At 39.0% G+C, this 24,113-nt stretch overlaps 1 protein-coding gene across 1 annotated transcript in view; it reads right to left on the bottom strand.

The window, feature by feature from the left end:
* Nucleotides 1-6,586: 6,586 nt before the first annotated feature.
* CELF5 (CUGBP Elav-like family member 5) overlaps nt 6,587-24,113 on the bottom strand; it is a 97,313-nt gene continuing 79,786 nt past the window's right edge. The window contains exons 4-13 of the mRNA XM_075206540.1: nt 22,643-22,771; nt 22,285-22,364; nt 18,493-18,639; nt 15,900-16,044; nt 15,225-15,371; nt 15,055-15,120; nt 13,805-13,882; nt 8,962-9,105; nt 8,626-8,791; nt 6,587-8,445 (exon numbers count right to left, since the gene is read on the bottom strand). Of these exons, the coding sequence (XP_075062641.1) occupies nt 8,664-8,791; nt 8,962-9,105; nt 13,805-13,882; nt 15,055-15,120; nt 15,225-15,371; nt 15,900-16,044; nt 18,493-18,639; nt 22,285-22,364; nt 22,643-22,771 (1,064 nt within the window). The 3' untranslated portion in view covers nt 6,587-8,445; nt 8,626-8,663. The remainder of the gene's footprint in view (nt 8,446-8,625; nt 8,792-8,961; nt 9,106-13,804; nt 13,883-15,054; nt 15,121-15,224; nt 15,372-15,899; nt 16,045-18,492; nt 18,640-22,284; nt 22,365-22,642; nt 22,772-24,113) is intronic.

Raw genomic sequence — 24,113 nt, 5'->3', positions numbered from 1 at the left:
GTAGGTCTATAACCTCTGTGATAGGTAGAGAAAGACTGCAGGCTGGAATCATGTGCAACCTCATACAGCAATCACCCAAAGTCACGGCAACTGGAAGCGTGTTTGTGACATTCCCCTTTTCTAATTTCTAACAGTGCACGGCAGGGCTGTCCCCTTCCACCTTTAATGTTTGCACTATTGATCAAACCCTTAGCTGCAAAAATCTGCTCCAATAGAGCAGTTCTGGGGATCAAGGTGGGGTAATAAGAATATAAAATCTACTGATATGCAGATGACGTGCTCCTGACTCATCCATTTCCTTGCCTCTGCTACTTGCAGATATTGACACTTATGGCTGTATTTCAGGATACACAATTAACCCCCAAAATACAGAAAATGTTGACTTCTACCCCACAGACACCATCAGAGAAAATCTCATCCAACAATTTCCTTTCAAATAGCACCAAAAGAAACTTAAATACTTAGACATTCAAATTACCAAGCATTACAACCAGCTCTTCCATGTTAATTACATTAACTTGCTTTCCCAGGTCAAATCTGATTTTGAAAAATGGGACCACCATCTCATCTCATGGATAGGGTGCATAAACTCAGTTAAAATTAACATACTATCTAGATTTCTTTATCTGTGTCAAGCTTTGCCGATTCATTCCCCACCTACATGTTTAAATTTCTACAACAATACATATCGCAATTCATATGGGGGCAAGAAATACCCTAGAACTAAGCTCCTCATCCTACAGAGGTCAACAAGAGATGGAGGACTCGGAATTCCCAATTTTAAGCATTTTTATTTAGCAGCACAACTTGCCCAATGTGTCTTATGGAACATTCCTGGTTCAACTAGAGTCTGGACCTCGAATGAAGCAGAGATCTTGGGGGTCTCCTCTCCCCTGTGGCTCCTTCGGATTAGCCATCTGCAATCTGCTACTTGTCACCCAGTTGTTGCTCACACATTGTCTCTTTGGGACCTAACAAAAACGAAATGTAAATTGGCTCTAAACCCCTGTCCGATCATTCCACTATTCCACACATCCTAAACTGACTTGATGGCTGTATCTCAACATCATTTGAACTGGTGAAGAGTGCTAGTATTCAATATGTTAAGGACATCACTAAAGATATCTCCTTCCCTTCATTTGATGACCTAAAAAAGTTAAATTTACTATCCCAACAAACATTTCTTGCAATACCTGCAATGACGGAACTTTTATTCCACTAATAACTCCTCTTTATGTACCAGACAACCAACCTTTTTTGAGTCACTTACCCATAGGTATTCTTCAAATAAAGGTCTCATATCCCTGCTATATTGAAAACTTAAAAGAGGAAATAACTGGGAGGAAATAAAAGCAGATCCTTCCTCCCCGTTCTGGCTGAAATTTCAAAACTTCGAGTCTCAATTATTGCAAATCAACATCCCTCTCTCCCCCAGGTTCTTCCTCCTACCACTTGGGATCCTATCTGCTACTGAAAAAGTTCAGACACATATCCTCAGCTGCTTTATGTCAAATAACCATTGATAAACATGCTCCCACTCATCACCATTTATTTATATAGCCCCACTGATTCCGCAGCGCTGTACAGAGAGCTCATTCACTCACTCTACATATGATTATCCACAACACCTCTAAATTGATCAATAAAGTATGGGCACCATGGGCTTCCTACTACTATATTTAAATGCCTTAACATAACAATCTAATCTCCTAGTCCTAATCATCCTGGTTTCTGCCACCCCCCACCCCCCCCCCCCCCCCCCCCACACTCTTCTTTCTGTCCCCTATCTCTTAGCCTTTCTTTCATAGTGGCACGCCACATCACCTACTAACCTGAACTTATTCTCTAAACCTCTTCTATTTTTTTTTCTCTTTGTTTGTAAAACCAGCTCAGCACCTACTACCAACCTCCCAGTTGAACGCTCAATGTCAATTTTGTGTTCCTTTACTTTTATTTACTACAAATGTTATTTACACACTTTACTCTGTATCTGAATGCTTATATGCTTACTGTCTTCCATGACATCATTGTCTGATGTTACCTGCTGAACTTTGAAAATAACAAATAAAGTTGTTAAAAAAAATCTAAATTCATTTTGCCTCCTTAAAAAATAAATATTGACCCTACAATTGAAGTCAATGTTGTCTCCCTTCTCTTTGGAAAGGCCAGGTAGCTCAAACAGCATGTTGTTTGAGCTATCTCTCCTATCAAAAGCATGTCTAAAAATTGTTCCTTTTTCTTGCAGTTTTGTGTGTGGTTTTGTAAACTAGAACTTCATACATTGCATGATTTGTATTCTTTCCATGTAAGAAAACGGGACGGCGGTTTCAGACCTGGCGCTATAAAAACCATATGGTTTTATGTGCGGTTTTGCAACTAAATAAGATTTCCCCTTTTTGGCTTCTTTCGCTTGTGGCTTTCTCCTCTCTTTAGTAGAATTATCCATCTTCTTTTTCTTCCCACACACAAAGGACTGGCTGGGGATGTGCGTCAACTGAAACTGGTCAGAATGGAGATGTTGGGTTCAATTACATCCATCGCTGGTGGGTTGCAACAAACTCTGCTGGTCTGTGGCAGAGTTCTGGCAGTATTATCTCCTGAGTGGCCCCTCTAAATTATGTTCTTGTGACACTGTTGCTGGCTTACTGCAATTTGCTGTATTATGGCTTCCATGCAGATATGCCTTCCACGCTGTTCTTCTCTCTCCTGTATTTCTTGAGTTATTTCACACCCTGAACCTTTTGCTACAGGACAACGATGCCAGTTCTTAGTACAGCCTGAACTGCACCTGAGTGTTATGCAACTGAGGGCCAAGTCATTGATCAATCATGAAGAATGTGTCGGTTTTGCATTTTTCATTGTCCCGTCGAAGGAGGTATGGGGGTAGAGGACAAAGTGGCTGGCACTTTTCCTTTTTTCTTTTGTGGCCTCCGTTGACAGCTATTCTTCTATCGATGGTGTAACTGCCAGTAGCTGCTCAATTATACTGAGACTGATTGTGAAAGTGAATTGTAGATATTTTCTAACAAATACATACAAAACGACTGTAAAAATGTATTTAAGACATGAATTTGGATCAGGACTAATGTTCCTAGCTTTGTTCCTTGGCGATCTTGACTCACCCTTTGTGCGCATACTACTCATTTGACCATTGCGATGTTATCCATATCATTCCAAACTTATGATTTTCCACTTTTATTTATGAATTGGGAAATGTATAGGTCATGGAGAACTAACCATAGTACTGTCTGGTATTGCGTTATCCTAAGAAATTTGACACTTTCCTTCACACTATGATCTTGTTGCATCTTTTTCGGAGGGTGGGCGCCTTTTACATTTTTAAAGTATATTATGTGCCTGCTGAATGGAAGTTGTTTCTATTTGCGTGACTATTTCCTCTCTGTCATCACTGCTTGTCACTTGGTTGTCTAATGTAATTTCATTTTGGAAGAACCATCAGAACCTGCAAACACAGATTGCTTTACATTGCGCACAGTTGATAAATATTTGCCATCCATTACATTTTTGTTCATTCTAAATAAACTGGATGGGAAGCATCAGCACTAATTTTCTTTATTTCCTTATCACTGGCATGAACATTGCTTCTTTTCATGTATAATTTACTTTGTGATGTGGGTTTGTCAGAGCACAGTTACCCTTCGTTGCTCATGCCAGAATTGGGATTATTGCTTGATGGTAAATTTTCAATCTCACCTGACCACCTTTGAGCATTTTAGTACAGTAAATATTCATTCCCATCATTCCTCTAAGGATAACTATCACATCGCAGTACTACTGTATAATCTGTGATATTGACAAATACTGTGACAAGTGTTTTGTCTGTATTATTACACCAGTCAGTGCATTGAAATAATACACAACTTAAGATGACAATGTATTTCTTGGGTATTTGTACACTTAGATATCTAATGGCACGTGAAGTAAAAATTTAGTTTTTTTTGCCAGGGTAAGGAAAGTATTACTCGGGTACAGGAACACCGATATTGGCAACGACAAGTACAGAAGCAATGGATTTTCATTTTATTACAACACTGAATTAAATGAAAGGTGTGGGGTGTATGAAAATATGGTCTTATTCCATGTAAAATTGTTGCCTTTGTGTATGTACCTAATGCCTGTGATGGATGTGTTTTGTTATACTGGAAAACTTAAATAAAGTTGTTTTTTTAAAAAAAGGGGCAAATCAGGAAATATACCAAGTGTGCACAGAACAGTGGAGCTATAGGGTTATGGTAAGTCACAGTTCATGCTACAAGTCAGTCACAAATAGTAGCAATCACATATGTTTTCCGCTAGAACAAACCAGAAAGTATGAGAGCCAGAGGGGCTTTAAAGTCCTTTTATAATGATATAGACATGTGACATATCTAGATTCTTGCTGATTAGTTTATTTACGTTCTATGCAGTGTAATTGGCCTGATTTTCCAGCAGGCGCAAATTATTCAGAATAATAAGCACAGACAGGCATATATACACACACACACATACACGCACTCATGTGTATCATGTTATCCTTTTCCATACAATGAGTTAAACACACAAGAAAAGGCCATACATAAAGGCAAACAGATGCAGAGCATTACGAATTAACTTTTAATTTCTTTCGTAAACGGCAGCTTTTCTGAACACCTGGATAGTTCTGCCACAGATATAATCTTATACACACCAAGGGGATGTGCTGCCCGGGCGAGGTATGAAGAGGATGCAAAGAAAGCGCTCGCCCATATGAGGCACAGTTGCATGTGTGGCTCACTCCTCTGGTGCCAAATTAGCACTGAAAATAATAGGATATGTTTAATAAACTTTGACAGCCCTGAAATTTCCCTGCTCATGTTGGTTGCCATCTTGAAAACCCTCTGCACCCTATAAGTTAACTAAGCGATGTAAGCCTTGGAGAGGTGATGAGAGAAAAATAAGTGCTAAATAATTAGCTGCTTTAACCCCCTCCTATCAGGCATGTTTTGGTTCATTGGGTCATAATAACCTATAGTAGGATAACCGGGAGATTCATTAGGAAACCTGTACTTTGTGATGATGCTGCTATCCATTTAGAGAAGAGGATAATTAGTCCCAATTATATGCTGGAGGATCGGGAGAGGTAATACAAGCCCAGAGGCCCCCCTTTCTTCTTTGTGCTTAACCAGGGCCTTGTCTTTTCACATCTGAGATAAGGAATGTTTGAAGTATAAAAATGGTATTTACAAGTGACCACAGATGCAAAGCCCCCTTGTTCTTGGAGCTGGCTGATACCTCACCTCTAGGACTAGCTATATCACAGGAAGGGATGAAGAGCATTTAAAGACATATCATAAATTAGCAAAACACATCTTGTTGTTTCCATCTGTTACCTCCCAATGTTATTATCAGTAGAAAATATCTATATCTATCTTGCTTCTCTTTGTACAAGGCTGTAGCACAGGCCACTTTATACCCTTGAGTCATAGTGGTGCCACAATATAATAGAACAATTTTCATGGGTTTATAAAGCGTACCGTTATCTTCTTCTACATGTTCTTAGAAGCCCCTCCTGGACTTTAACAGTAATACTGTATATTATACTAATGGCCTATTAGAGGAAACTCGATATATGGCAGACCTATATGCTTCAGGCCATTCTACTAACTTAAAGTATACATGTTGCTTGCACACAGTGGAGGCAGCCATTTTGTGGACTGAACCAATATTAGGGACCAAATTTAATAATGGGTTTTTGCCAATTTAATTATCATCTGTCATTATTATCATCTGTTATCGCATTTAATTATCATCTTTTCTTTGTAATGAAGACTAGGGTCGCACATCATGCGCTGTTGCCATATGCGGTAAAGAGTGAAGGTTAGAGCAGCAACGCTGCCGAAGAGGGATCCGTAGAACCCTGTCCTGCGATGCTCTCCCCATAGGATTCAATGGCTAACAGCAGACCGCAGTCCCCATAATACTCAATAGGGACTGCGATCTGGGCAATTTTAATAATGCAGTAATTTACCTAATGCAGGTCTCCTGCATAGGTCTTTTATTAAATTAACATTTTACTTAAAAATTCCTAAACCATGAAGAAAAAGCAGTTTCTGCATGGTTTAGGCCCGTTAATGAGAATGTAGCCTATCAATTCACTAGGAACTAGTGAGGTCACTGAGGCTTCAAGTGCCGCCTAATATTTTAGTGATATTGCCAGTTTCTAGTGTAATATTGGATCAGGCTGCAAAATGATCTGTGTATAGGCAATGGATCACTTCAACTGTAGATCATGATCTATTAATATACAATGTGCTATTCACATTTATTAAGAAGTAGTCTTACAGTGTAGAGTGCTTAGTAGGGTTGGAGCTTTTAAGGCTCATTTAGAAATTGCAAAAAATGCAGAACAGCATTATTTGCTGTGACGGCCTATTTGTCCACTTAAAGTATTTCAAGATGCAGACCCACTACACCTTAAAAAGTCCACCCCCCAAAAAAAGTTAAAACTGTGCTTAGTCTTGTGGACCCACATGAAAATTCAAGTGGATCCACTGTATGGTCCTGTGATATGCAACCCCCCCCCCCCCCCCCCCCCCAAGAAAAAAAAAAAAATCAATCTGTGCTTAGTCTTGTGGAAACACCTGAAAATGCACAAGGTGTAATTAAATTGTAAGATCACTTGGGCAGGGGCATCTTTACCTTTCATGTCATTGTGTGCCATTTGTTTGGAACATGGCCCCCTCAATGTACAGTGGTGTGTTATATGTCAGCGCTTTCTAAATATAGGATAATAACAATAATGCTTGAAAAAGTTAAAATGTCAATCACAATACAGCCTTCTGGCACTTTAGAACCACCGGCTCCATTCATTTAAAATTAGTATTTTATCTCCTAACATACTGGTTGGTTTAGCCTTATTTATGACTTAAAATAATAAGAGTGAGGGGATATTGGGATTGTCTCTATTTCATGTGTCACGCTTGTGTGCTTGAATTTTTTTATTACACTGCACAAAGTGTGTCTAGAAATGCGCTTTTTAGAAGAAGTGTAACAGGAAGATATCAAATGCATCCAATGAAACTATAGGAAAAGGCCAGACCTCCACCAAAAGCCTTTAAAAATCTGGTATTTTTAAGGAGAATTAAAGGCTGCACATCCCAAAGCATGGAATGCTCCTATAAATGCAACTTTCCCATTCCATTATCCCATATAAAGAACCCTATAAAACTGAAGTTTGATTTTGCATGTGGGTGCACACTGGGCAAGGAACGCTCCTAATCCCTTCAACTCTTATCATCAGACAACGTAGCAATTTGCACCCCAAATCCATGCGTTTACCCGAGAAAACTGGAAAATAGGCACATGACTTTACAAAACAGCATTTGCAATTGTGCGAGTTCATAAATGAGCCTTAATGTCTTGCAGTGCTCTCAGACAGATGCACCCACAAACCAGATCTTCTCTTTCCTGTGGTAGCACTCTATAGCCACTGATTAATAGACATCTATGTAATTCTGAGAAAGCAGCTATGGCAGTATGGGAAAGATTCTTGGCATGATTGACCAATTCAGCAGATTCTTATTACCATGTAGTAGGACATTCTCTTTTAAGCTAAGCATCCAAACAATCTTGTTAACAACTCCTTATCAACACAAAAGGAAGGGAAAAATCTGTTGTGAGAACAAGGCATGGTTGTAGATACAGGTTCACCCCACAGTTTCTCCCCACGCAGCAATACTGAGAGGTTCATTCTTTATCAATCCTGAAAGACACAGAGCAGGGTTTTGGAGCAGATGCAAAAGTCCAGCCCTTTTTCTGGGGGGCCAGGTGTATGAGCAGCAGAAAAATGGGATCTGCCCAGTGAGCTGGGGCGATTTGTAAACATGACCTTCGAACTCTGCTGTACTCCACTCCTGCCCACCCAGAACACCCTGTCCTCCGCAAAGAAAAAAATTCTAAAACATAAAATATAGCAATGATTCAAATCATCCCACATTGCCCAGCCCTCTGGCAGTGGAATGGATGTGATAGGTTGCACAGGGCCTCCCCAATAAATAAATATGTTCATATAAATAAGTAAACAGATAGTTCTTTGCACTGCAAATCTGTAGCCACTCTTATGGAGGGGGGGTTAGTCACCCCAAGGGTCTCTGAAATATGTATCGCCCTGTACCCCTTCACATATTTGGTCATTTGAGGGAGGTCATCAGGTGCAATTTGTTCCGTTATGGGCGGTTTCTCCTGGGCGTTCAGCAGACAGACAAAGAACACTCACAAGACACAACCTTGTGTTTAGGTAGCTTGGTTCTTCCTGCTCCTCACCATAGCCACCTTTTGGTCCTTGGGTGTGGGTGAGGGACAAAGGTCATGAGGCTCAGGGGTGGGAGGGAGTTTTTAGTGGTAAAAAGTCTTCTTTTCCCATAATCCTGTAGGGTAGGATTGAGGGGTCAAAGGTCCATTGTGTACCTGCAGCATAAAGGAAAACCATGTCAGAAGTTATAATTAAATCGCTGCCTAAATGGAAGCTTTGAAAGCTGAAACATGTATACAATGTTATTAACCATGTCTTAGTAACTTATATTCATCAGAAATAGATTAATTGCTTCATAAAATATAAGACAAGTGTGAATGGGAGTAAACTCCTACCTGTATGACCAGGAGGGGCCTTTTGGGCCTAGGGATGATCAGTATGGTTGGGTTGTGTCCTTGGGCCTCTTTAGCTGGACTTTCAGCCTTTTCATTCCTATCTGAAAGCCGTTCATGGCCTGAATTGCTGTCTGAGCACTGGACGGATTATCAAAACTGACAAACCCTGAAGTGAGATGTTAGAAAAAAGGTTTATATTTCAGAAAGATATGATATTAAACACAATGGGACCATTCTACCTGGTATATCCCCACTTTTCCTTTACATTAGTTCTGATATGTTATCATGCCGTGGAAGGGACAGACTTAATGTAACAAAAGAGTCTTTAGAACTCACCAAAACACTTGCTTTGATTGGTCGCTCGATCCATGAACACTTTGGACGAAATTATGTTTCCAAAGGGCAAAAACATTTGTGTCAACTCATTATCACCAAACTCCTGGGGCAGGTGATAGATGAATAGGTTACAGCCTTCAGGTCCTGTGAGGAGAGGGAAGAAATATATAATACATTTTAGATTAAGGGCCTATTAAGCCTGAAAAATAGATAGCTAGCAATGCTGACCCACTTCTATGAAGAGTGTGTTACTGAAAAATACTGTGCTTATATTAGAAATCAGGGAACATTCCTGCATTGGGTTATTCTATTTCTAATGACTCTTTAGGCAGACAATTGAAATCTGTATGACTGGCAAGTACTGTGCATGTGTAATTTCACTCTGCCTCAATTTGTGCTTTGCATCTACTCTAGCTAAGAAGGTGTCTGTATGCACTAAGATAGTGGCTTTACAGACACATGCAATTGAAAATTGAACAATTGCCTGGACTGGAATGGTCCATAGTATGGCTAAGTAGGCCCCTTTTTTTTGAGTAAAAGGAGAGAATAATGACAAGAAAACAAAGTGGTGGTTTTGCATACCAGATATTTTCTGAACAAAAGGGGAGATGACTGGGCAAATTTGTAGGAATGCCCATAATTTGCTAGGGATCTATGAGATTTTAAAAAGTGCATCTAAGTTGTATCTTTACGCTTTCATTGTGGTGCTGCTAACTCTTTTTTTTTAATGGGAAGCAGTATGTTGAGTAAGCGTCTGCTTTTATGAGAGTGCTGGACACTGGAGACTTATCAGTGGTTCCTAATATCACTTGTAAAATGTTGTTGTCTGAGGGACCACTGATCCTTATGACAACCAGTTTACTTCATCCACAGCTTAGCGAACATTAAGGACCTCATTTAGAGTCAGACGCAAAGTCCATTTAAGAAGTGTAGGAGTGGGAGTGTGCCGCAGCTTGGTAGGGTATTACGAGTAGCAAGCAACCCCAGTTGCGTCCCACTCGTAATACCCTATCGAGCTGCGAGCAGTTCCTGCAGCTAGCTAAAGCTTGCGCCACCTAATTCCTGCCGCACAGCTTTAGCCCTGTTTTGACGTGTGTTGCGTCTGCACCTCACTGCGACTAGGATGTATTTACATGATCACGTCTTCACAAATCCGTGTTCCTCCCATTCTCTCGTAGTGAGTCGCAAGCTGTCGCAAGTGTTAATTGCGTCCAAGATGCAGGTGGATTTGGTACTTTCTGCACATGCGTGGTAGTGTTTTTTTGCTGGATGCGCCTAAAACGGACTTTGCGTCCGACTCTAAATGAGGACCTAAATGTCTATCTAAAATAATGAAGTATTTTGGACATACCGGTGTTCAACATGTACTATACAGTGAACTAGCATGATTGTCATAGGGATTAGTGTTCCCTCATATTTCTGAAACAGTATGCAAGCATACCTCTCAACTGTCCCGATTGTGGAGGGACAGTCCAGTTGTAATGGGATTGTCCTACCAACCCACAGCTTGTTTGTCTGGACACGCTTGAAGCTGGGAGTCATGTCCCCACTCACAATGGTGAGGAGGTGACTTACATGCACGTGTCAATTCAAGGATGTATTTAGAAGAGGAGAATTGGGAGGGGCTTAGTGCGGTATTACCTCTAGACACACACTGGGGTGTGACCACAACAATTACAACATGAACACACCCTAAACTGACATGACCTTATCCTGCTGAAGTTTTAAATCTTTGGAGGTATGTACATGAGCGATGACCATGGGTAACACTCCAGCAGTGCCCCAAAGCATTCAGTCCCTAAATACTCACTAGCAGGTGCAAAAGCACAAATGGAGAGGTCTGTTTTTGTACTGTACACAGCTGTCGTGAACAACCTCCAAAGAAACAGACATTAAAAGCAATGTGAATGTATACTCACACAGAGACACATTCACCAACTTTTGCATATGATTACTTCCTTTTAAATTCAGCCTCTCTTGATTTCCCTGGTTACACATTGGCCTCGCTCTTTCCCGTCCTTTCTATCTCTCTACACACTACAAATTAATTTTCATCCACCATCACCCACCAATCACTTTTATTTGAACTTACTCCCACTAATTACATATAAGCTTCAGACTCCCCCAACAGCTACAGCCTTTAAAAATAATCGCCCTTAGATTCAGGCTATTTTTTTCAGACTTACTCTACTGCTCCACCGTGTATATCTGTACACGTGTGCACATGCTGGATATGATCTGTATGTGCAGACAATATGTATGTATGGAGCCGTTTTATTTTACAGTAGGGGGGGGTACACAATTTCTTAGAAACTGGAGGTGTGGCATAAATTAATATCTGGAATTTTACACCTATCTAGGCCAGATCTAAAAATGTTTTCCTGCAACAGATAACCAGTAACACAGGACAGAGCTATCAGCACAGACATTGAGAATGGTTCGTCACCACCAAGGTGCACAAGAATTTTCCCAAGGAAAAAGACACATTTTCTTCCTTGGCTTTTAATCTCTTAAAAAGGGAATTCTATAAAAGTGGAAGAAGCAGTAAGTGGTAAATCGTTTTTAATATGATTAAATTGGTTCCATTTCCTGTAACAAATGCCACCACTTTTTTTTGCTCAAAACTAGAGGGAAAATAGAGGATTCTATGTAGAATATGGAGTTAATTTACCATAATTTTAAAGATAATTTACCTCCACTTTCTGCTTCCTCTACTGTTATAAGTGGCAAAGACTAGCCAAAATCATGCAAACTGCAATAATTGCCTACATGGTAGAAATATTTATACCTTTAGCAAAGACACCATGACAGCAAATAAACTTCGCAACTATTGATATTCAATAACAGACTTGTTTATTAAAATTACAGAGAAAAAAAATAATAATCAAGGAACACTAAGTTGGTGGTTTCTTGGATGTATTATTTGTATAAACTGAGAGTATCTGCTACAAATGAAAGTCCTACAATAAAACTTACTAAAATATGCAGTAAATAGAGTTAAAAACAATATATAATTATTGCACTTTACTGATATCTTTTTATATATATATATATATATATATATATATATATATATATAAAAGAAGTTCATTTGTTTGTTTGTTGGCAAATATCTTCCACAGCTCTCAAGGTAGGGCTGCAAATCTTACATAGTAATTTAGTATTGAAAAAGTAACCTATTAGACCACATAGTGACAATGCAACAAATATTGAAAACATAATTTTTTGGTTGCAAAACAATTGTTTGACTGCTTTAAGGAAACCTCGCCACTTCAGGACATTGTGACAAACCAGCAAATCTTATTTTCTAAATAGTATTTTTAGTCTATTAACCAAACACTTTGCTAATATATAAAAATTGGTGCACATTACAAATCGGACCCACACAACGCCAGGTGACCCTGCTAGTATAACAATAAAGAATGAAAAAAGAATCCGCAAATAAAGAAAAATGGGAAGACATAAATAAATACAAACCAAACAGTAATTAGTCTAACTAATTAATCTATGCATTGCTGTACTGTTATAAAATGCACAGGTAACAACAACAAAAAATCCTGTATAAAAATCTGTAACTCAAAGTAATCAATCAGAGTCTATCCTTATTCTAGTACTGTATAGAAAATGCTGCACACCAGTTTTCATAAATGTCCTTTTACGCTTTGTGGCATATTCTTTTGATAACATGAATTCTGAAAAGGAATTACATGTTGTCTGAATGATGAATGTACCTTTGTCAGTTTATTATTGTTTTTCGCTTATCATGATTTTAATAAGAGTGGCTTGAATTACTTTGTATAATGCAGTATAAAAGACAATTTTGTGCATGTGTGATGTTTTTGTGCCTCCATTTGTGCTTTTGCATCTACTTTTGCAGCTTTAATTTTGTATAATCACCTTTGTTGAAAGAGCACCTTGTACTTTGTCCTCATCTTTAAACAGTGTTCACAGCGTGTTCTCAAAGCTTCCCTTCAGCACAGTGTTGTACGATGTACTTATTAAGCACAACTTTAATGTCATAAGATTCCTTTATAATGTATTGTATATAAATAAAAAATCAAAGCGAATGTTGGTCAGTAAGTGTGTGTGTATAGGTATATCTGCTTACATTACTTTTTGGACTATCTGTGTTAAAATGCGTTCACCGGGCTTTACGAACGCACAGGGAATGACTGATATTAAAACCCGTTTGTATGAACCCTAAAGAATAATGTTGTTCACATACTTTCTTACATACTTTTTTCAATTTGGCCTAAGACACTGCCACTGCACCAGACGTGAGTCCCAAATTGATCTCTATACTGATCAAAAAATCTGACACAGTTGGGATGAACAATGAATGACATGCATTCCATGCCATCTATGCCACTTATAGTAGGACAGGTGGCAATAAAAGCATTTCCATCCGGTTATTTTTTTCCAAAACTTGAACAAAAGGATCAGTGCAGGTTAGCCAACTACAGGTGTGGACAAACTGATTTGGACCTCTAGTAGCTGTGCCAAATGACCAGATTGCTATTTGTGTAGGAAGTCTACATCAGATGCATTAAACAAAGGTTACTGTTTACAGCTTGTACACATCTCTACCATTTACTTGCATTCATCAAACACATATTATGAGCCACTGCACTCTGTGTATACCCAACTCTGATTTCGGGGGGAGTGGTATGTTTACCTTGCCTGAACTTGTCCCCTCTTCTGCTCCATATCGGACAGTATTTTATCAATATGAAAAACTAGTGAAGCTTCTGAATTACTTTACCCATGCACAGCTATCATGCAAACTACACACTGTGAGTACTTAGCAATCTCTTTGAGTTTGAGATTTCCATCAGGGCCTTACCTTCACGTTGCTGCAGGATTGGAGGAGGCTGTGGGGTGCTGTGTGTGACAGGCGTAAGAGCAGCTGTGGGATAAATTGCTGGTTTGGAAAACAAAAGGAATGGTGAACTGTGGGTGTGTGTCAAAACAAATGTCATATTACTCTATATTTATTACCAGAATGGTTCAATGTATAACAATCACTTATTAAAGAAAAACTAAATCCCCCCCAGGGTGGCTGCAGAAAGCTGCCTGTGGTGAGAGCAGGGGGGGAGGGCACATTAAAACCACTCACCCTGCTTGATCTGGTGCCAGGAGACTAAGAATCCCTGATTTTCAATTCTTATCCACTGAAAACGGGTTGAGGAGGAGGATGGGATCAGGACACAGTGGAGTTTTTAATCTTAAATCTTCCCACCTCCTAAAACCAGCCTACCTGTGGGAACTTCACTGATCAGCCGTTCATTGTAAAGTGAGGACACTGGTAAGTGTAAGCAGCAGGGACAAGTAATTATAAGCTTGGGTTTGTTACAACAAAAGGTAAAATAATCCAATTATAAAAAATATTTTTAAGCCTAATATAATAAAACAAGCAGCCCTCAGTCCTTATTTAATGTGGTGTGCACCAAGGAATCAAAAGTAATATATTGTATGATATAGCTGTCTTTAACGATATCCTTATCAAAAGATCATTAAAAACGAAGTTTCAGGAGTTTATTAGAACAGATGATATTTAAGATAAGGCGATTGTGGAAGGAAATATATTCCTTCCTTTCAGTAATAACCTTATAAGACACTGTAGCTGGACTCTTTTAGGCATCGCTGCAAAAAAACGGCTTATAACAGAGATCGGCAGCTTGCACTTAGCGGCGCTACAAATGTAATACAACGTGAAACATTTCAAGTTCTGTCATGGTACGGGAACTTTTAAATGTATTTGTGAATGTGATAATAGCTCTTTTATATAAGGTACTTTAGAATTATTTAGTGGTCCTTTAAGAACATGTTTCATTTGGTAGGCTGCTAACAACTGTTGACTCGATTATTAAGAACACTACACCCTTATAAAAATTTCAGTGGCAGCATCTCATAACCTTGGACATTGCAGAGCAGAATAAATATGGAGAACCTAAAAGTGTCATAGAAATTTATGGGATGACTATAGCAATTATCCATTTTTTTATTCTCTAACTCCCAGACTCCCATGGCTGTGAGTGAGTCTAAAAAGATGAATGTGCACATAGATGAACATCTGGGTAAGCAGGGAGATACCTGAATACTGCTGTACCCCAGTGAAGGAAGGGTGCAGGCTCTCCACTGTCAGTGCAGGACTCTGAGCTGTGTATGAATGATAAGAAACAAGAAAGCAAAGATCAAAAACCATCAGAGTGATAAGGATATCTGTGGCAAATATTGCTTTTCCACCTTCCTTTGCTACTCACCTGGGTATGGCACAATGCTATTGGTGTAAATTGTGTCCAAAGCAGGATGGCTACCAGGAAATGGTACAAGACCTGGAAATCCATTGGTTAATGGTGCAACCAGGCCAGGCACAGCTGCAGTGCCAATGACAGGTGGAGAATGTAATCCTGCGGAGCAAGTATATATAATGGTCAGCCAGGCATAAATTAAGAGAAAATACAGTTTTGGCTAATAACAGCTGTTCACAGTTACTAAGCAACACATGCCAGTGTCACTAAGCAATGTACTCCTCCCAATGTCACTAAGCAACTTAACTCTTCTCCATGTAACTAAGCAACACAATTCCTGATATTGCTAGACTGCTGCTAGTGTTGCTAAGTAACTGAAACCCTGCCTTATACAAAGGAACTCTGAGCACTATTGCTACACGTTATTCCCCAGCCTTGCAATTGCTTGAGTGACAAAATACAGCTTGCATCTTTACAAAATAATATTGATAAACAAATCCAGCCATCTCAGTGATTTAGGTGTATTTTTAATTTGCTAAATTAATTCAATGAAATCGCTATTAATTAAAACAAAAGCTGGTATTCTAAAGTAGCTTATGTAATCAAACACAAGGCCATCTCACAATTATTATTTAAAACCCTACTGAAATCAATGTCATGTACCATCACATTTACTCCAGTGCTCACCTGATGCTGGTGTGATAGGTGTGGCTGGCAACCCATTCAGGTTGACAGCTCCAATCTGCTGAATATGGCATGGGGGAAATGCCACACCAGGGCTTAGGTAACTACCATGTGAAGTTGAAAGAACTGTTGTCTGCTGCTGCATCAGCTGTATGAGGAAAGGTGGAGAGGATTGGGTTAACAAAAGTGTGAAGCAAATCAAGTGTTGTTTGTGCAGAACAGGATTCACAACTGTAATTATGCGATTCTATTGTGTATTTCTGGTTCTATATGTTTATATAGAGATCCAGTCATCGAAAATCTGTCATTCTATATTACTGGAGATCACAAAATCACAAATGAAATTGTTCTATGACATCCTTTCAGTAAACCATAGCTTAATGCCTAATAAATCTTGAAGATTTCTACAACTCCATATATTATCAACTGGTAACGGTTTTCATTGCTTCCATCACCTTCCAATCATCAGGATGATATATTTTTAATAGTCAATGGCAACATTATTCTACCTACTTCCCAAGTCTGCTATCTCAGTATCGTCATTGACTTCCCACTCGCCTTTATTCCTCTCAGTCTGATAATCTCCAAGTCATTCAGCTTTCACAACATCTCCAAAATATGTCCATTCCTCACACAAGATGCCACCACACTCCTGATCCATCACATTTGTAATTTCCCACCACAACTACTGTAACTTCATTCTGTCTGGCCTGCCAATAACAAGACTATCCCACCCTGCAATCAATCATGAATGCTGGTATAAGACCCATCTTCATGTCTTGTTGGTCCTCATGTGCTGACCCTCTCTCTTAGTACCTTAATTGGCTTTTCATAAACTTCAGAATAAAATTAAAAAAGCTGAGCCCTGCTTACAAGTCCCTCTATAAATACTTTCCCAGTTGACCTCTGCACTCCTCCAATGACCTTCTATTAATTTTCCTTCCCATAACCTCATCCCATGTAAGACTTGAGCAGCACCCCTTTATATGGAATTACCTATCAGACTCCTTAATCTTCAAAATCTTTAAATATTCCAGAAGACCAATATCTTCTTCTCTCCTCTTCACTGTATCACTGTTATTCCATTTACTCTGCTTTACTCGTAGCTCACATTTTCTCTACCAGCAGCCACTACAGTTATTACCCTACCTTATGTGTAAAGTGTTTCTCCCACCTCTTAGATTGTAAGCTTGTTTAGGCAGGGCCAACGTTATCTTTTGTTCATGTCAATGTATATACTTTATTTGTATCATGATCCACTCAATGCACAGAGCTGTGTAATATGTTGAAGCTTTATAAATATATGAGAATACTAATCTTAAAAAGTGTCATACAAAGAATTCAACACAAGGGGGCAATCTTTCATAACAATTCTTAAGCACAATTAACTCCTTCTCTGTTGGTTGTTCTTTATCTGCCCCAGGGAGCCAGTGACGAGTATGAATTTCTCTTTTGTATCTGTGACGTACTATGTGTGTCTCCAGCTCCCAATCCCAGCTCTGTCTCTTCCCGTTCTTAGCTGGCTTTCTTTACATCCCTATATCTCTCCATTCCCTGCCTCAATTTCTCTAGTTGTGCAGCATCCATCACCAATCCATATTCCATTTCGTGTTATTATAAGCCCCATTGCTCAACAGAGCAAGATTTATCACTTCTTATTCTAAGTACCCTATCTCCAGGTCAAAGCCCTATATCTTCTTTCTCCATTCTCACTTGTAGCTTGGAATACAAATTGTGACTCAATCTCTTAGTAGTCAAGTGTCATTCTATGGAAAAGCTTGCCAGACTCTCATAACTCGGTCTCTAAAAAAAAAATCAAATGTGTGTTGCCATCTCCTCACACATGCTATTTCCAAGAGTGAGCCTCTTAATAATATACATTCTCCTAATTTAAAGTTATGGGGAAATCTAGCTAGAAAGCAGCATTTTCCCTGCATGCAAAAACCAAACTGCATTTGCACCCTTTGCATCACAACATGGTTTGTCCTGGTGCAAATTTTCTCACTTTAGCTGGATCTAAAAGAGGCCCTAAATCTCTACAGCCAAGCATCCCTATTTCTCTCTATTACCGAAATATCTCTCTCTTTCCTAAAATAATAATCTGTTCTGCCATCTATTAGTGAAGCTCCATAAATCACTGGTAACTGCTTTTCATTTCATCTTGTCTACATTTATTTCCTCCCTTTTATAAAGAAAACACAATTTCTCTAAGTTTGCTGTTCTACGGGCCATGTTTCATACAATTATCCAATCTAAACGACTTTGGATGAAAAAGGTTGTACACCCTTATCACACCTATCTTCTGCAGCTATTTTATTAGACGACTGGTTCATCATGTAACCCCATTGTTCACATAGTTTGTGAGCTAACAAAGCAAACAGCCAACTATACAGACCATGATCAATGCCAATGCCATCTGCATTTGTTACTCATTATTTCTTGTTACACGCTACATAAAATAAATGTCTACTCTTGTAGTGAGCTGCATTTCATTCCACCAAATTATTCAGGTTGTACAAAACAACAATGTCATCCGAAGCTGTTTAAAATAGTTCTCAAATATCTATTTACAATAGATGCAGGTTAGTACACTCACGGCTTGTGCATAGGCGCTGTATGGGCTTATGGGAAGTGCCAGTGATGGGGTAAAGATTCCCAGCTGACCAACCATCTGCTGCATTCGACGCAGAGTTCGCTCCTTGTCTGTGTCCGCAAATTTGACCACAAGGCTGGAAGAGGCACCCTGGAAGTAAGTGATAAAGCTCAAATTAAATAATTTTTCTTTGATGTGTATCTATCTCATTGCACATGAGAAGCTGAAGGCGGAATTCTCACATTATTATGAATACACATTTATTTAGACAGTGTCATAGTCACAAATTTCTAGGAACATTCTACCTAAATCTGTCCAAACACATTGAGATCCAGTCATTCTTTCTAAACCACACATCAATAGCCAAATTTGATCTGGCTGTCCTGCAGCCAGACTGAATTAATGAATCACATGACACTCAATCTGTGCCAACTGAAGTTGTTGGCAGATTGCAGTGATTGGCCAATCATTTATACACCTCCAAATATAAAAATCGGATTAGATTTTTTTTTAAGCTTTCCTGGCAACCATCAGTGATTGGTGGAACATATGTTGCAAAGGCGAGCCAATTTGGTCTAAATGGTCATATATTGCTTTTTGTGAAGATGTCTCTATAAGTACGGTTACATTTTGTTTAATAGGAAAATATATCTGTTTACAGTACACATGGAGTTTGTTTTGCATTATTGTTCTCTATATATTTAGTATAAAAGATCAGTATCAGGCAGTAAACACTAACTGCCTGCAAAGTTTAATTTATTTACATGAGTGACTGACTCATCTACAATATCATTAGTAATAGTAGCTCTTATGTGTCCAAATGGTCATAGCACAGTGACGTTTTTTGCCACTGTTAATAGAAGATGATTGGGACCCTAGTAAATATAAAATGTACAATATAAACAAGGCTTGGCTGATAGAAAACACAGCAGATTTGGTACATTTCAATAAGGTTGGTCTTTTGGACGTGTACCTGCACAGGTACAGATCCCCTCCTGACATACAGGGGACACTATGCTGTCATGTTGTGTAGCACCTCCAGACACAATAAGGGCCCTCTTTATGAAGAGGCGGTTATAACGGAAAAAATAAATAAATCTCTTACCGCTGCTATTCATAAAAAAATCTCAGTGACACTGGCCCTGGAGCAGTAATGGTTAACTTACCGCCTGTCTCAGGTTATATGCGCATGCACGGGTAGCATGCAGAATAGAACTGAAAGACATTGGTTTTTAGTTCCACTTTTCCAAGATAAATCAAGGAGAGCGATTGCTGGCAGTAACCCTTTTATGTATAGGATGATAGGAGGAAAAAAAGTACTACTGCCCACAAAAACACCCATTTTTCGTCAGCACCCTTTGATAAATATATAAATATACCCCTTACTCTTTTCTCCACAATGGGGATTGCACCTGCAAACTAGATGTCAGATGAACTGCCTGAGTGCACAGACTCTCCAGCCTGCAGAAGAGTCATGTAATGCAGCTACTCTGAGGCCAGAGCTGGACGGACAGCTCTGTTGGGATTTGGAAGGCACAGCATAAGGGCTATAATAACTCTTATCAGCTGCAGTTATTAATATATAGGTGAATATATGTAATGAAGTACAAAGTCTACCTCTGAGCAGCATGTTTCTACACAAAGCACTGGACAGTACAATAGAGGCGATGCAGCCTTTTATAAAAGTCACAAACCGCCAGTACCTAGAAGTCAAGACCAGCACTGCCAGTGAGTTTTCTAGCTGCTGTGTGGGTAGTAAAAACTAAAAAGTAACTTTTCCTGTGCTCCTTCACACTACAGCTAGTAACAAAAATCAGGAAAAAGGTTACACATGGAGACCACTATGTTTGTAAGCACAGGTATTATGGGAAAAATGTCAAGGTAGGTCTTATATGTCTGTGTTTTCTGCCTTTGCTGACTATTTATTAAGATTATTGCAGCAATAGAAAACCATTTATCACCACGATTTATCAATAAAATATCGGCGGGGCAGCTGTCCCTGCGACACTGGACTGGAGCAGAAAGGGTTATCTTGGCATTTCGCCAGGGCAGTCAGAGGGGATATGCACATGCATGACCTGGGTAGCCAGTTCACATACACAGGGTGGATCTGAAAGCCTGAACTTGGGCTTTCAGTTGCACTTATTGAAAAAAAAATATTCAAAAATAGTAAACAAAGAAAAAATATTTTAAAAAACTTCCCATGTGAGAAAATGCTTTATTATTTTAATAATAAAGCATTTTTTCATTGAACTTCTTCTGCTATTGCCATCCGGAGCCAAATGAGTGGGTAACAGTATTGAATAAAATACAGACATAGGCTGGGTACACACTACAGGTTTTTCAGCCGATTATTGGGCCAATCACACAAAACGACCATTGGGTCTGATATTGCATTAGTGTGTACACTCCAACGGTCATGTTTTATCACAACAAAGCACATCGTAACGTTTGATTTGATTTTCTAAACGGACTAAAAATCTTTATAGACGATGGAAAAATGTCAGGTAAATCCTGCAGTGTGTATGCACTCACGACTGGCAGTGTAGGCAGATGTCCATACAGTTTACAGTCTTTTCAGCTGATGGTTATAACAGATGAAAGGCACATGTCTGAAGGTAAATCTTGTATAGTGTGTACACATGAATCGGCATGCTGATCTAGACTTTTTTTTTTCTTCAGTCATTGGTAAAATCGTTAACTGTATCGAATCGGGAGAAATTTTCTGTAGTGTGTACCCAGCCATACAGAAAAGTGAAATTGTCTGATAACAATTACTCAGGAGTGAACTATGAGATACAGTGTGTTGTTTGTTCAATCAATGTGTCCATATATGAATCAGTAGCAGAACACAGAATCGCCAGGACCTATAGCAAAATTTGGGTGAGACACCAGCAATGCCATACACATACCCAAAGATGTTACAATTGGCGCTACTCTGTGCACATAAAAATAAACCAAACGGAATAAAGATAAAAATAAAAAATAAGACATAAAATATAAAATATAAAAATGAGAAAAAAGTAAATACAGCAATAAATATACACAAAAATAAAAATAAAAATCAATCCACATGAATGAAGTCAGTCCACGTTAATGACATATATCGTGAGTTTTTTGAAACTGTGACATCCGTTTTTTTCCAATGCCAGTCCACCCTTTTGAGAGACTTGTTCTGCTCGGTATTACTGGGCTTCACCTTTGGGCCCCATAATGATCTCACCCCTTGCAGTGGCAGTTTTTACTCCACTTAATGTGGTCATACCTACAGATGATATTGGTCAAGTTGGTCAAGTTCCACACAATTAGGCTGACATTAAAGCTTGTGGTGACTATTTTATCCAATCAAAATGAGATTCAATTGATATGTAATCAATAGAACATAAGAGAAATGTACAAAGTCAGTTGATAGGAACATAGCAGTCATATCAGATTTGTATGTTCCACATAATTGGTGAAAACCCAGACACATGTAGACTGCCAAAATCTGTGTTGCTAACTTTGCCACTTACCTGGTATGGTCAGATCTGTCAGTGACAGCTAAAGGAGCTATAGCATTATACTAATGTACTTGGTAGTAATAACATTCTGGAATTGGAATGTGAAAAGACTTAAATGTTAGTCTTTCCTTACACCAAAGTGTATTTGTGTTACAAGATTATGGATAATTGATTACATTACTTACATGTGTGGCCAAATTGGACATAGATCATATAGAGCTGTCAGATCTGTTTGTGTTTGAACACCTGTAAGCGCAAAGTTACCTGGTGTATGACCAGTGAATAGAACACTTACTGGCATTGTTTGACTCCCATGTAGAGCATGTATCGCTGCCTGAGCTTCAGCATGAGAAGAGAACTTGACAAAAGCACAGCCTGCAAAACAAAATGGAGCAGTAAACGCACCACTCACTGGAGCCCAATCAGATCAGATCAGATCATATATACTAAATATGTAAATAAGTCAGCAATGAAAAAAATGAAGTTTGAAGGCAATTTGTAAAGCGTCAGTTGTAAATTAGAAAAAAAACATTAGTGCTATAATGGACCTATTAGAAACAAAATAGAAAAAAAAGAAATAATAAAAAAACAGCATATATTCCCATATATCCTATTAATTAACAAAGCAAATGACCCTATTTTTTTTATCTTACCTTTGCTGCTTCCATCAGGCCCCCGTAGAACAGAACATTCCTCAATTGATCCAAAGGCTTGAAACATACTGGTCACTTCCTCTTCTGACTGCTGTTTGCTCAGCATCCCCACAAACAGTTTGCGGTCACCTGTGGCCCAATGTTCATGTTAGTGCCACCAAGTCACAACTGCAATCATTCCGTAATGACTTACATGCCCATATGTGCCAGGAGAATCCCTAAAAGTGTCACCGCTAGCGATTATACAAAAATATATCAGTAGCTCTGGCACAGCTAGGTTCCGTTTCCAGTCAGGTCATGAATGAAGGATTTGAGGAACAGACTGTAGTCCCAATTTTCAGGCATTATTTCTCAGACACTGAATAGTGTTAGTTTCACACCATACTACGGTGACATTTAGTAACTGTTATGGTGTGTACAATGCCAGAGGCTAAATGCCTATATAGGCCAAGCTTTTACTTATTTTATTATTTTATTTTTTGGTTGAGGGAATAATTTGACAGGGCATTTTCTATAAAAACCCCACCCAACCAAAAAGACTGACAGGATGCCATGTTTGTGGGTTATTTGAAGAGACACAGGCAGGTATTCAATAAAAATGGAGGAATCTTAAAATCTCCATAGAAATGACTATTTTTAATGCAAAAAAAACAAAACGTTAAATTTATCAAGCTGCGATTTTCCAAACCACAAGAAAATGTCTCCATAAAAAAATAGGTGGTTGTGAGAGGCGAGATAGCTCAAACCGCATGCTGTTTGTGCTATGTTGACTGTCAGAACAAAGAACAAATAAATAAATGAAGAATATTTTTAAAAAAAGACCTCCTTCCCCTTTAGTAACAGTCCAGTCTACTCAGCATTGAGCCAAGTCCTCTGGGGAGGTCCCAAACAAATGATCAGGCCCCCGCAACTAGAGGTATTCGGTCTAGTCCTAAGAAGCACTGTGCCTCTCCTGGCACCCCCTGGCCAGTGGATATCAGGGTTAAAATGTTGAACTATTGGGGGGAATTCAATTAGCTATGAAGTACCTGCGCACATTGCCGGCCAATACAGTACAAAATCTCCGCTCGTTTTCTCCTTGAGGGAAAATGAGAAGAGATTTGAGAAAAAACTGCAAAGTTGCCGCAATGTGTTTCCGGAACAGTCCGCAGAGACACATCGTAGCATCTTTCAGATTATTGAATCCCTCCATAGTGGCTAATCCTGTAGCACTACAAGTGCCAGCATGCACTGGTACATATTTGCACTTGTTATGCCATAAGAGCAGCCCCTACGAGTGTTGGTCCCCTTAGGAGAAAAACAATTTGTGCCCCCTTTTGTGTAATTCAAATAAAACTGCGTATATGGAATCTTCTTTTGTTCTTGATCTGACATAATCCATATGGAATTAAAATAAAAACCCCACATAGGCGACACAGACAGCTCCCGATATGAAATGAGTTAATGTCCGGTATGATGGGCAGAGAGGTCT

Source organism: Mixophyes fleayi, chromosome 1, assembly GCF_038048845.1.
Source record: "Mixophyes fleayi isolate aMixFle1 chromosome 1, aMixFle1.hap1, whole genome shotgun sequence".
NCBI classification, from domain to species: domain Eukaryota; kingdom Metazoa; phylum Chordata; class Amphibia; order Anura; family Limnodynastidae; genus Mixophyes; species Mixophyes fleayi.
The sequence above is the reverse complement of the archived record's forward strand: the minus strand, read 5'-3'. Positions and strand labels throughout refer to the sequence as shown.